Source organism: Lontra canadensis, unplaced genomic scaffold (genome assembly GCF_010015895.1).
Source record: "Lontra canadensis isolate GAN:19392208 unplaced genomic scaffold, GSC_riverotter_1.0 scaffold49, whole genome shotgun sequence".
Lineage (NCBI taxonomy): Eukaryota > Metazoa > Chordata > Mammalia > Carnivora > Mustelidae > Lontra > Lontra canadensis.
The window spans coordinates 8,037,242-8,050,449 of NW_022631043.1; the positions used below are offsets into that span (position 1 = coordinate 8,037,242).

Consider the following 13,208-nt stretch of genomic DNA (forward strand, 5'->3'; position numbering starts at 1 on the left):
GGAAGCAGGCTCCCTGCTGAGCAGAGAGCCCTATGTGGGGCTCAATTCCAGGACCCTGAGATTATGACCTGAGCCCAAGGCAGAGGCTTAATCCAGTGAACCACCCAGGCGTCCCGAGGAGCTTGAATATTTTAAAGATGGCAATCATTCCTAACTTAATATATAGATTTAAAATTTTCCAAGGGGGTTAGTTTTAAAAACCTGAAAAAAATTATTTTCATAATTTTCATACTATAGAAATGAATGAGAGAACCTATAGAATTGTTTAAAAGAGCAGCCAGGGAAGATTGGCCTTCGTCCCAATCCTGTGATATTGTATTATTGTTGTTAGCATTATGATCATCCCCATTTTAAGGGGAAAGCTAAAAAAAAAAAAGTGAAGCCACTTGCCCCTAAAATCACAACATGGGGGAGGCAGGAACAGTTTCCCCTCTGGTCTCTTCACCTCAAACCCTGTAACAATTTCACTGGGTCATTTGATGAGAAACGTGCTCTGAACTTTGAGAGAGCTTGCTGTTGGATGTCTAAGGAATTTGGAGGTTTCTTTTTTAAAATAAGTAGTTAGGAAAATAAAGTTTACTTTGGCCCATTTATTCTAGCTCAAGGTAGAGCTTAGGTCCCTGAATTACCTGTTTTATATATGCACAAAGCATTTGCCCTTTGATAACATTTCATTGTTTTGGTAATTTTATACCTGAATCAAAAGGGTCAAGAATGTAAGTGCTCTGTTACTGTCCCATGTGCAGCTACCAGGAGGGTGGCCAGGACCCCATGGGTGACAAGCAGCAGTCAGGCGTGGACTCCCACACTACCCATGCCCTGGGCACCTGCAGGGCCTCCCTGGGAAACACTGTCCTCCACACCGTCATCTCCTGCAGAGGCCATGGCCACAAGGAGCTTGCCCAGGCCTCCAGCTAGGACATCGGCCACCCACGGTAGCCCCTCCCAGGCCCACTCAACCTCAGGTAAGAGAGGATGCTCACTCCCACCTCCCCCATTTGTAAACTCAATTTAGACCTGTCTGTCTTTAAAACATTTTCTAAATTTTTGAAGTACAACGCACAGAAAAGTTGTAAAACCTAAGTTAGCATCATAATTAATAATCATAAAGTGAACTCGCTCTTCCTTTTCTTTACTCCAACCCTTTTCTTTCTACCTTGAATGAATGAAGGAAGGAAGGAAGGAAAACTCCCTCTTTGCAGGAATCTTCCACACCCTTTCTCTGCTACGTGCCCTCTTTTATGCGCCCATTTAGAAATTTCCGATTTCTTTTTTTAATATATTTTTTAAAGATCTTACTTACTTATTAGAGAGAGAGACAGAGAGAGCACAGGCAAGTGGAGGGGAGAGGGAGAAGCAGACTCCCCACTGAGTAGGCAGCCTGATGAGGGACTCGATCCCAAGGCCCTGGGATCAGGACCTAAGCTGAAGGCAGATGCTTAACTGACTGAGCCACCCTGGCACCTTAGAAATTTCCAATTTCTTGGGGGCACCTGGGTGGCTCAGTGGGTTAAGCCTCTGCCTTCGGCTCAGGTCATGATCTCAGGGCCCTGGGATCCAGCCCCGCATCAGGATCTCTGCTCAGCGGGAAGCCTGCTTCCCCCTCTCTCTCTGCCTGCCTCTCTGCTTACTTGTGATCTATCTCTCTGTCAAATAAATAAATAAATATTAAAAAAAAAAAGAAATTTCCAATTTCTTCTTTTCCCTTTTTCACTCGCCATCAAACAAGTGACCACTAGGAGCCAATACTGTTCTCTCCAGACTGCCTTTTTGGCATAGTATTAGTATGTATTAATATTATTACATTAATTGCATATACATGGTGTATATACAATGTATTGTAGCATACCTGTTAATTACACACACAAATATAATGATATGTACATTAATATGTAATCATGTACTATAAGGAAAGCCTGAGTTATAAAAAGCAAGAAAAAAGTTTTCAAATGTGATCTCAAGTCTTTGTATCTATGTGTATTTACTTGTGTGTAATAAATATACGCAGAAAATAGAAAGTAAAACAAAATAAGACTAAAAAGAAGTTCACAACATATTAACCTTGACTATATCTGGGAAGTAGATAAGATTTTTACTTTCCTTCACTCCGTATTTTCTATTCATATAATCAAACAAAAAAGCTTTATTGCATTTGTTTTTAAAATCACTTTCTCTGGCACCTGCAGCTGGAGGCCCTTCTTTCAAGCTCACCAAAGTCAGTAGATCGTAAGACTCCTTATTACTGTGCTTAGTGTCCATTCCCTTGACCGTCCTCCCTCTCCTTAAGAGCCTGAGTCTTTAATCTCCTGTTCCATGAAATATAGCAGGCGTTCAGGAAACATTTGCTGAACCACCTAAATTTCTTAAGAAATAGAGGGTATAAAGGCAAAGTCTTGACTCTAGGCTCAAAATCAATTGTACCAACAGATCTGGGAATGCAATTTTGATAGCTGTCATCAAGGAAATACCTCACATGTTTACATAGGAAAAGTAAAAGCTACCACATTGGGGTTTGGCTAGTAGGATACCAGCGGCCAGCACAGCCCTGAGGCTATGCACTCTGGTCTTTATTCCAGACACAGCAAGTTGAAATCCTGACTCACCTATGCTGTCTGTCCTTGGGCAGTTCTCTTGATCTCTCTCAGTCCTGGCTTTTTCACCTTCAAAAATAGGGGAGGTGATACCTACCTTCAGAGTGGCTGTGAGGATTGAATCAGGGGGCTTCAATAAGGCGTTCAGCTCAGCACGTAGCACCCAGGACACCCTGAGTCCATGGCAAACACCTACCGCTCACTTATCTGGGGCTTTGCTTATGCTCTTTGCTCTGCTCTTATGCTCTTTGTTCACCTTGGTAACCGCTGTTTCTTGTGTCTCAGAGATGTCATCTGCCCCCAGCCTCCATCTTCTCCATCCCATGCAGGTCGGCCTCACCCCTCTTCTCCCACCTCACCACACGAGTGAAATGACCTGTCCCATCTCCCTCTCCCTCACCTCTACAAGGAGGCTGCTTTGCTGGTTTTGCCAGGGACCAGGATCCTGACAGCAAAGGTCACGTCCTGAAGTGGTCCTTAAACCAGGACTTTATGAATGATCAAAAGAATTGCTGAGATGAGCCCATGCTCTATCGGGAAGATGACAGTTTATCAGGGTGGAGATGGAGTGAGTGTGTGCACTGACTAGGATGAGTGAAAAGCCTCATTTTCCTCACTGAGCAGCAGCCGTGCTTGCTCCTTGCCTGGGCCACGCCACGCATCTCCCATGCATTTCATCACTTCTTACAAGTATTAGCTGATTTCCAGTGGCATCCGACACAATGTATCACAGCTACCCCTGGGACTTGCTGGTTTCCTCCTCTACTTGATGAGCCTCCACTGCGGGTTTTATCTCTTACTCAGTTCTGTATCCTCACCTCCCTGCCTGACTTGATAACCACCACTGGTTAACTAGGGCAGGACTAGTGGCATGGGGCTTCCTTTCCCCATAAGGCACCCCAAGAAAAAATTCCCAGGCTTACCTCTCCCTCACTTCATCCCAGGAACCTCCACCCGTGGCACACGAACCCCGAGTCCAACCAAGGCACCTGCCCCAAAATATCCACAGACAGGTAAGAAGGTTTAGCTGGAAAGAGAAACCCAGTACCTCATGGCTTTGGTGTAGGGGCTCCCGGTAGAGGGATAAGAGTGCCAGGAGGCTGACTAAGCTGGGCATTGGACCTCATTGGTTCTAGCAGGGAAAGAGGCAGGCGAAGTACTTTAAAAGCCTTGCTCTGTTGTTAAATTACCCCATGATTTGCATAAAGCTCTTCCTTTTCTTGGCTACAATTCCCTATAGACTTTGAGAAGGCTTTATCCTTAAACTGCTCTTATTCCTTCGTCCTGTGTTATCACCCAAGGCCAGTTCATGCTGACTTTTGCACCGCCATTCATGCCCCTTGCAGGTGACCTCCCTACAGCATGGCCACTTACCCCTAAAGAAGAGCCAGCCTTGGTCCCAGGACCCCACCAAGTCTCGAGTACGTACCAACAGCCTGCTGCTCTGTTGCTCTTGTTTGTTTGGAACAAGGTTGTATCGTGAAATAAAAAGAGGTTTGTTTGATTAAATTTAGATTCAAACTGCTGGGATTAAATTCTAGCTCTACCATTTACTGGGGAGGGGGTCTCCGGCACTCCGCTTCCTCAACTGGGAAGCAAGAATAATAACAATTATTGTGGGCACTAAAACTGTCTTTATTCCCCCACGGCTTTGTATTGAGTAAGATAATGTGTGTGGAAGTGATTTGGAACTACAGAGCTCCACATAACTTAATCCAATCAGCGTTTATCAAGTGAATACCTATTGAGCAAGGCACTGTGTGCTTTGCAAACAGAGGCTGTTCTTTTCATGAGCCTGATGTCAGCCGAAGCAGCAGAAGGAGGAACGGATGACTCCAAAATTCAATCCCCATTTGCTGGGTGCAGTTTACTTTTGTTGCATTTTATTTATTTATTTTTGAAAGATGGTATTTATTTACTGGAGAAAGAGGGCATGCATGTGTGGGAGTGGGGGAAGGGGCAGAGGGAGAGGAAGAAGCAGGGTCCGTGCTGAGCAGGTAGCCCAATGCAGGGCTCCATTCCAGGACACTTAGATCATGACCTGAGCCGAAGGCAGACCCTTCACCCAATGAGCCACCCAGGCACAGCTACTTTTGTTGCATTTTAAAGAACACCCTGCCTTCCCCGTCCCTGATACTTAATTTCAATGGAATTCTAGAGGAAACCATGTCCTGGGTTTATGGCTGGGTTTTTGAGCCTCCTCACAGAGGCTCAAAAAAAATGCTGCTCTTTTTTTTTTTTTTTTTAATTCCATTTTTGGATGCTTCCCTCTCTTGCTTTCTGTCCCAGAAGACAGAAATTGATACAGAATGAGTCCTCCAAAGCTCGTTGAATCCTCAGGGCCCTCCCACTCCTGGATGCCTTTCTATGCCTGTTTCCCGAATGTTCCTGCAGCATCCAGGAGTACGTCAGCAGGCCATTATTAAATTCCTGGAGACTACACAGTCCCTTTTTTCATACACTGAAGATTTGCCTTAGCCCCACTCTCAACCTGCAGTGAATGGGCCTTTCAGACACAAAGCCATGATTATACTGCCGAAAGATATTATAGCTATTTTTCCTCCAGAGGTTGGTGGTGCGGGGGCGGGGGGGGGGCGTTTTCAGACCAAGTTTTGGAAAACAAGCTGAGTATATAACTATCTGTATTTATGTCTACTTATACGGCTCTATCTATTATCTCTCTCTCTCTTTCTGTCCATCCATCGTCTACCCATCCATCCATCCAATAAGAAATATAAGTCAAAAATAAAGGGTTTTGACAACTTCCAGCAAATGGTTCTTCCCATTCACAAAGAAACAATACCACAAATCCTTTCAAACTGACTCATTCATCCATTCCGTGAATATTTATTGAAGTCCTACTGTTTCCCAGGCACTATGCTAAGCCTATTTTTACTCCATAATAATTCCACAAGGTAGGTAATGTTATCTTCATTAAGCCATTTCAGTGAGCACTACAGTTAAAAAGTAACTAAAATTTGAGCCTTCATTTGTCTAATTCCAAAGCCTGTGCTCACTCCACCCTTGTATGCTATCTATCCCAAGATTGTTCATTTGTACAAAATAATTGCAATTTGAGGAAGAAACTGGTAATGTTCTTAAGAGAAAAGGTGGTCAATGCTATGTGCAGCCAGAGGGGAGGTGCTTAGCTCCATCTGGAGCGACTGTTCAAGAGTCTTGAACTTTCTTGACAAAGAGAGAGGCATCTGAGCAGGGTTCCCTCTAAATATACATTTCAAGCAGTGCCACAGCTTATGCAAAGGCACAGAGGCAGGGAAGGACTGATGTTTCCCAGGAGCTGAGAAATTCCTTGTGCCTGGAATTCTGGTGCTACAGGAAGGAGTGATGAGGAGCCAGGGAACAGGAGCTGGTGGGGAGGGGGCGGGGCACATGGATCCCCAGGACGATGGAAGAAGTGTGGACCTCTTCTGAAACAACTGACATGGCCAGATTTGTGGTGCAGAAAACTTTCTCTGGCTGCAGAGTGGAGACCAAAGAATGGAGGATAGGAACAGGGATACTGGCAAGGAGACTGCTGTACTAACCACAGCCAGAGAGGAGGGGAGCTGGAACTAGGAGTTAGTTGTATGAGACTTGACTCATCAGGGAGACTTGGATGGTGTTCAGGAATCAAGAAATGTGATGGTGGAATGATAAGCAGGAGGTAACCAAACATCATGCCCAAGTTTGAACAATTGAGAGGCTAAGTGCCATTTCCTGCGTTGGAGAAGGAGTGGAGAGGTTGGGAAGGGGAGAGGGGCATGGAAATCAAGCATCAGGAATGTTAAGGATGTTCAAGTAGTAAAGCATGCTAGTATGAGCTCCAGACTCAGATCTTGCCAGAGTCGCTACCTGATCAAACCACAGAGTCGCTCAGACCCTCGGTGTCCTTTTATATAAAATAGATACCTACATTACATGATTTTATGAGAATTAAATGAAATCATGCTTGTAAAGAACTTAGAAAAGCACCTAAGTCCAGGTGTGTAATAAATGTTAAAGTAAAAAGTCATAGCATATTTACAAAAATTGATAAATATTCTGGAGGTTTTACTATTCTAACTGGCTCAGGATAGAATTCAAAATACATTTCCGTCCTACCTTTTTTAACTAATTCTATCTCTAACATATGAGCCCTCTCTCCACTTTAATAAACTTATGACCGATAGATGAATGGATAAGGAAGATGTAGTATATTTACACAATGAAATATCAGTCACTGAAAAGAATGAAATCTTGCCATTTGTGACAACATGGACAGAGCTCGAGAGTTTAATGCTGAGCAAAATAAGTCAGTCCGAAAAAGACAAATACCATCTGATTTCAAGCCTATGTGGAATTTAAGAAACAAAACAAATAAACAAAAGGGGAAAAAAAGGAGACAAACTAAAAAGCATACTCCTAGCTATAGAGAATAAGCTGCTGGTTGCCAGAGGGAAGGTGGGGGATGGGGAGCACAGATGCAACAGGAGATGGGAATGAAGAATGTACTTGTGTTGGTGAACCCTGGATGATGTATGGAAGTGGCAAATCACTACATCGTACACCTGAAACTAATATCACACTATAGGTTGACTATACTGGAATTAAACATTTGAAAAATAATAGTAATAAATATAAAAATAAGTAAATAAATCTAAAACTGCTCAATTATAATTTTCAAAAAGGTAAGAAAATGATTCATAAAAATATGAAATTAGCACATGTCAGAGATACTATTCAATCATTAATGAATGAATGAATGAAGATTGGCTCCATGGAGAGTTTGAGGAACAGGGATTTTTATAGTTAGTCCTAGGAATTTGGATATGAATTTACTAACTGATATCCCACAGCAAAGAATTATTTTTCTTTTCACTAGACAAAAACCAATTACATCTTTACCAGACAAAATTCATTCACGTTGCTCACCGGCAGGAATTATTTGTGTTGCTCTCAGATAAGAGTCATTGAACGTCTTCAAAGTTGCAAAACCACCAACTCAATCAATCAATCAAAGATACACACTCTTATGGAACCAGAAAATCCCCACAGTATGTGCTAGACAGTACCCAGAACTTATTTCCAGGTTTTAGATAATTTTTCTTGATAGTAACTAGTAATGCTTTGTTGGAAGATCGTTATCAACATCCTAATATAACCTTCAAATCACTAGAAGTTGCACCCTGTAAGAGGAAGCCTCTTTTCCTTTTTTTTTTAAGATTGATTTATTTATTTGAGGGAGAGAAAGAGAGCAGGGGGACAGGGAGAGGGAGAAGCCCTAAGCAGACTCCCCACCGAACAGGGGGGATGGGCTTAATTAGAGGACACCAAGATCATTACCTTAGCTGAAATCAAGAGTCCGCCACTTAACTGACTGAGACACCCAGGCGCTCTGTCTCTTTTCCTTGTGTTTATGAGTTGTTGTATCCTTTGGTCTGTGAGTGCCCAGCATGTAGTGAATGCTGAATACATTTTGTTGAGGTGGGGCAGAGTGGGGCAGAGGGAGAAGGAGAGAGAGAATCCCAAGCAGGCTCCACACTGAGAGGGGAGTCCACCATGGGGCTTGAACCAGGACCCTGAGATCATGACCTGAATGGAAATCAAGAGTCAGACATTCAACCAATGGAGCCATCCAGATATCCTGTTCAATACATTTTTAATAAATCAGTAATAATAACTATTATTTGTCATTTATCCCATAGCAGGAAGTTTGCAGTATGCTTTGTATACATTGTCTCCTTAAGTTCTCCCAGTGATCTTCAGGCAACTCACACCCATCTACTTGCACACAGCCTATACCTATGCCCCCCCACATGCAAAATGCATATATCCATGTGTGCACACACTCACATATATGCATGCACACATATGTCTGCACACACACATGCACACACACACACACACACACACACACACACACACACTCTGTATCATCTAATTATTCTCCATTGCCCTATCAGCAAACCGTCCCCTTGCTTGATGCTAGGTCCCCACATACTCTATCTCTTCCACTGGAAATACCTCCACCTGACCCACTTCTGTCTAATGTTTTAGATCCTTTTTTAGTATTTGCTGTCAGTGAGACCACCTCTGATTTCCCCCCGGGAACTGGACCCCACCTTACTCCACCTGTCTCTCGGACTCTCACAACAGCTTTCCCGGGCACTGAAGAAGCAACGTTGTCTGTCTGTCTCAGAGCCACCTGAGATCAGGGCCAGGACTCTATCCAGCAAGCACAGTAACAAACAGAGGGAAAATGCTTGCTAAATCCTTGTTGATGTCAGTGGTCTGGGATTGCATCTTCCAGGGTGTCCTGAGCTGCTCTTTGAAGAGGGGGCCATCGCCCCCGCTCCCCTCACCCTGGCCATCCAGAAGTTCAACCCTTGCCTGATGGAGCTGTGCCGCTTTTTCCAGCAATGCCTCTGCATGAGCCAGAAGAGAGAGGCTAGAGCAGAGGCCATGAGGTAACCGGAACCAGGTATCCCTTTCCACAATCAGCATTTTGGGGCTGCCTATGCTGCGTGGCTGCTCTGCAGGCCACAAGTGGCTGGGAACTGGCAAGTGATAGGGGTACCTCAAGGAATAGACTCTCTGGAGGGTCTTCTACTAGACCATCACCTCCTTGAGAGCCACGATGGAACCTCATTTATTTCTGGGTCCCCGGAAACCATTTCAGGGCCAGACATAGCAAGTGCAGCTGAGTCGAGTGGAGGTCAGCTAAGCTGATGTGAATTGAGCCCAGCTGAGTCCTACCTGGTGGAGTGATCACACAGGACTTCCAGTGGTCCTGGAGCCCTCTCAGCCTCAGCCTGGTGACATCTGCCAGAACTGAGTAATTGGAGGACATGTCCATCTAAACCCCAATTCTTTCTAAATCCCTAGAAGTCATTTGCTGGTCAAACGAGAAGATCATAAAACGAAATTTAGAAGGCAGATCCTGCCTCATATTAGAAGTTCTAGGCATGGTAATAGTTTCTTGCCCTCTAGTGCAGACATTCTTTTCCTTCTTCTGCAGTTTGTCTTGGCTATAAACCCAGAACCAAACAAACATAGGTGACCACTTCTGCTCCAGTGGTCTGGGGCCAATCTCCCAGATCTTTAATATTCCTTTCCAAGTCCATTCACGACTCTTCAGCTTTTTAAACCTCCACCATCCACTGGCTCTGAGCCTCAAGTCCAGGTTTGAAACCACTTTCCATTACATCCTGGTCTTGGACCTCTCAATTAGTGTTTGAGGGAGTGTTTCCTCCTCCCAGAAAGGGAAATGAGAAAGGTCCATAGACCCAAGGTGTGAGCAAGTGATGTGGAAGTATGTCCCCACCATGTAGGCTCATCCTAAAAAAGAGAATATTCTTGCAACATGATCAGCCCACTATCAGACCCTCCACCAGTAACTTTTCAAATCAGCGATGAGTTGAGTCTCTTCTGGTCACCTGTTATACACAGTGCTGAGCCATGGGAATTGAGAGTTGAATCAGACACAGGCCCAGAAATTGGGGATTTCATAGTTGGGAGGAAGAAATGGTCATAAACCCAAATTAAAATATGACATCGTAGGGGACAGAACTGAGTCATACCCAGAGGCAGTACCTATTCCTAGTATCCCCTTGGAGAAAAATCACATTTAAAAAATATATACTGCAAATGCTAGGGGGAAGGATGAAATGGGGAAGGCGGAAGTTTCCAGAGAGGAGTTTTAAGTTAAAATTTAGAGAAATGAAGCATGGAGGAACCGGAGCTTATCCCTTCTCTTCCCTGTATTTTACTTAATAGTGAACTGCTCTATAATCTCATACTAAACATGAGTACAGGCTCAGAATAACAGAGTGGGAGACTGGCTTTACTCAGTGTGTATTGAATAGCACAGCCCCTATGATCAAAAAATCATGCTTGAATGGGAAAGCTGGCCACACAGAGAAATTCCGAAACAGCAGGGCAAGCACTGTAGCAGATCCCAATATGTCCCGTGGGACCCCAGGGAACTAACTAATAGGGCCTGATGGGGGAATAGAAGCTTCCCAGGCAGGAAATGGGAGAGGCCACTCCAGGCAAAAGGAACAGCAAGTACAAAGATGAAAAGTGAGAGGCAGCCTGGAATGTCAGAGGTCCACTGAGATACGCAATGCGGCTGCAGAGAAGGCACAGGTCTGTTTTCAGGAAAGCCTTGCTCCTTCAAGCACCTGGCGAGCTCTTGCAAACAAGCTTGGACTTTTCCCCCCGGAGCTTCAGCTGCTCTTCCCGGCTGTGCATTTTCTCCTTCATTCAGAACAGGAGGAAGCCATATTCCCCAGGGTCGTTTGATATCCTCTCTGTTCTGGAAGCTTTCTAAGCAATTGGTCTGTAGGTCTTAGAACATCTTGTCACACTTGCACACTTCAGGCTAGGTGAGGGGAGATTAAGGATTAGGTCACAGAACTGGGATCTTAAAACTAGTGGGTAGCTTAGTCTACTGTATGTGGGATAAGGTGAAACCAAGTCAACCTACGTTTAAATTTAGGTTCTGGACTTACAAGCTCTGTAGGCTAGTCATGTAGTGTCTCTGAGCCTCAGTTTGTTATTCTGCAAAATGGGTATAATCTTACTAGCATGGTAGTGCATTCTGGCATAAAGTGGATTACCTGGGGGAAAATCCGCACTCTCTTGAAGGCAGTGAGTCCTCAGGCAAATCAGTGCATCTCTGTGCTCTAGTTTCCTTAATTTAACGGTGTCCTGGAAATTGAGGGTGCTGGAGCCTAGGGAATCTTTACAGCTAGCTGTACTCAGGCAGTTTGTTGCTCCCCAGGGGATGCTAGAATCACAGAGTAGTAGGGATAGGGGGGAAATGGGAAGATGTTTAGCCCGACCTCCTCAAGCATCTGGCACGGAATAGGCAGGGCAGTGAATCCCCCCGGAGTCCCACAGGGAGCCAGCGGCACAGCCTGCCCAGAAAGCTCTTCTTCCTAATAATGTTCTTGGTGCTCTCCCACTGAAGCCCTTCGAAGCCATCCCTGCAGCCCCAGCCAAGAGCAGGATATTATTTTGCAAGTATTTGCTTCCTTGTTAACTGTAAGAGCCCTGTGTTCTTAGCCCATCTCACACACAAAAAAACAAATATATGAACATAGTCATTGCAGAGCACCTGTTACAAGCCTGACCTTTTTGGGGGAACTTGACATATGTTAGTTCACTTAATCCTGGTGATAACCTGTGAAGATAGGTCCTAGGACTGCCTTTTGAGTGCATATGAAAAATCTAAGGCCCAGAGGAGTGAGTGCTCAGCCTGAAGTCACACATCCTAGTGAGGAATGAGTCCAGGACTAAAAATACATCTTTCTCACTCCAAAGTCTAAGCCTCTCCCCACTCAGCCTCATCCTCTGCCTTTCTCTCACACCCACTAAAGATGGAGAGGGGGTCCTTGCTGTGAGTAGTTGGCCAGGATGACTTTCAAAATGATGGCTGTCTTCCATTAGCCACAAGGGATGATAATCGCTTTCCACTCTCATTGGAATCTTTAGGTACTGTCTTCAATACTATTCCTGGTTTCTGAAGAATGCAACATACATCTGTCAGAGGGTGAAAAGGGTGTCCCACTCCCACAGTAAGTATACACTTGACCGTGTTGTAGCTTGACAATAAATGCTTTGTATGAAAGGGCTCTAGAACTCACTGATTGTCCTGCCTTCGTGGGGGACAGTCAGAGTAGCTACAGATCATGTAGTCCTCATTAATTTTAGACAAGAAAAGTGAAGGGTATTTCTGATTACTCTTCAACTAACAGTTCAGTGTTTGCAATTAGGTATAGAAAAAAAGAGACAGAGAGAGAGGAAAAAAAGCAGGAGTCAACCCGACCAAGCCATTTTGCTTTTTATATGATCTCAGGCAACTTTCTTATCCTCCCTGATTCCCATATAAGCTAAAAATACAAATGAGCAAAGAAAAATCAAACAAATAGAAACACTCAAACTCCTGACCAAAGCAAAATGAGTACAAATAGTCCAAGAAAAAGCTTATTCTTGTTCTTGTTTTTGTGTAAGATATTATTTTTCAGTAATCTCTATACCTAGTGTGGGGCTCAAACTCGCAACCCGAGTCACATACTCTACTGACTGAGCCAGCCAGGCTTCCTCGAATAATACAAATAAAGAAGGCATCATGAGGTGCTAGGAGTAGGGTATATGGTACCCTCTTCTGGACTTAATGGCATCAAAGCCCCATTAACTCAGAAAGACCAGACATAAACTTTGTTTTTCTCCCCCTCCTGCAGACTAAAATGGCTGATCGGGCCTGGCTGGTCTCCAAGCTAATGGTCTGACCATCTACCTGTACTATCGAGTCAAAGGACTCTGACCTTCCAAAAGTCATGGAGCTATATGGAACTTACATTACCTTCATTCTGCAGCACAAAGGCCAAGCATTTAGGGGTGGAGGCTTTGGGGGGGTGGTGGTTGCTCAGTTGTCAAAGACAGATATCCCTTTGCCTGGGATGAGCAGAGGGAGCAGGAAATTTTACAAGCTACTTACACTTAAATAGCTCTTCTTCTGTCCTTGGCACCTTAAAAATCTCCATGCAAACAACATATTACATCTACTGAAAAACATATTAATGGGGTTAGATTAGCTTTCTGCAAACTGGAGAGATCAGGTAGATAGAATTG

At 44.2% G+C, this 13,208-nt stretch overlaps 1 protein-coding gene across 1 annotated transcript in view; it reads left to right on the top strand.

The window, feature by feature from the left end:
- Window positions 1-13,208, top strand: part of HHLA1 (HERV-H LTR-associating 1) — a 31,754-nt gene that overhangs the window by 18,234 nt on the left and 312 nt on the right. The window contains exons 12-16 of the mRNA XM_032873438.1: window positions 834-965; window positions 3,536-3,604; window positions 3,938-4,012; window positions 8,881-9,037; window positions 12,069-12,151. Of these exons, the coding sequence (XP_032729329.1) occupies window positions 834-965; window positions 3,536-3,604; window positions 3,938-4,012; window positions 8,881-9,037; window positions 12,069-12,151 (516 nt within the window). The remainder of the gene's footprint in view (window positions 1-833; window positions 966-3,535; window positions 3,605-3,937; window positions 4,013-8,880; window positions 9,038-12,068; window positions 12,152-13,208) is intronic.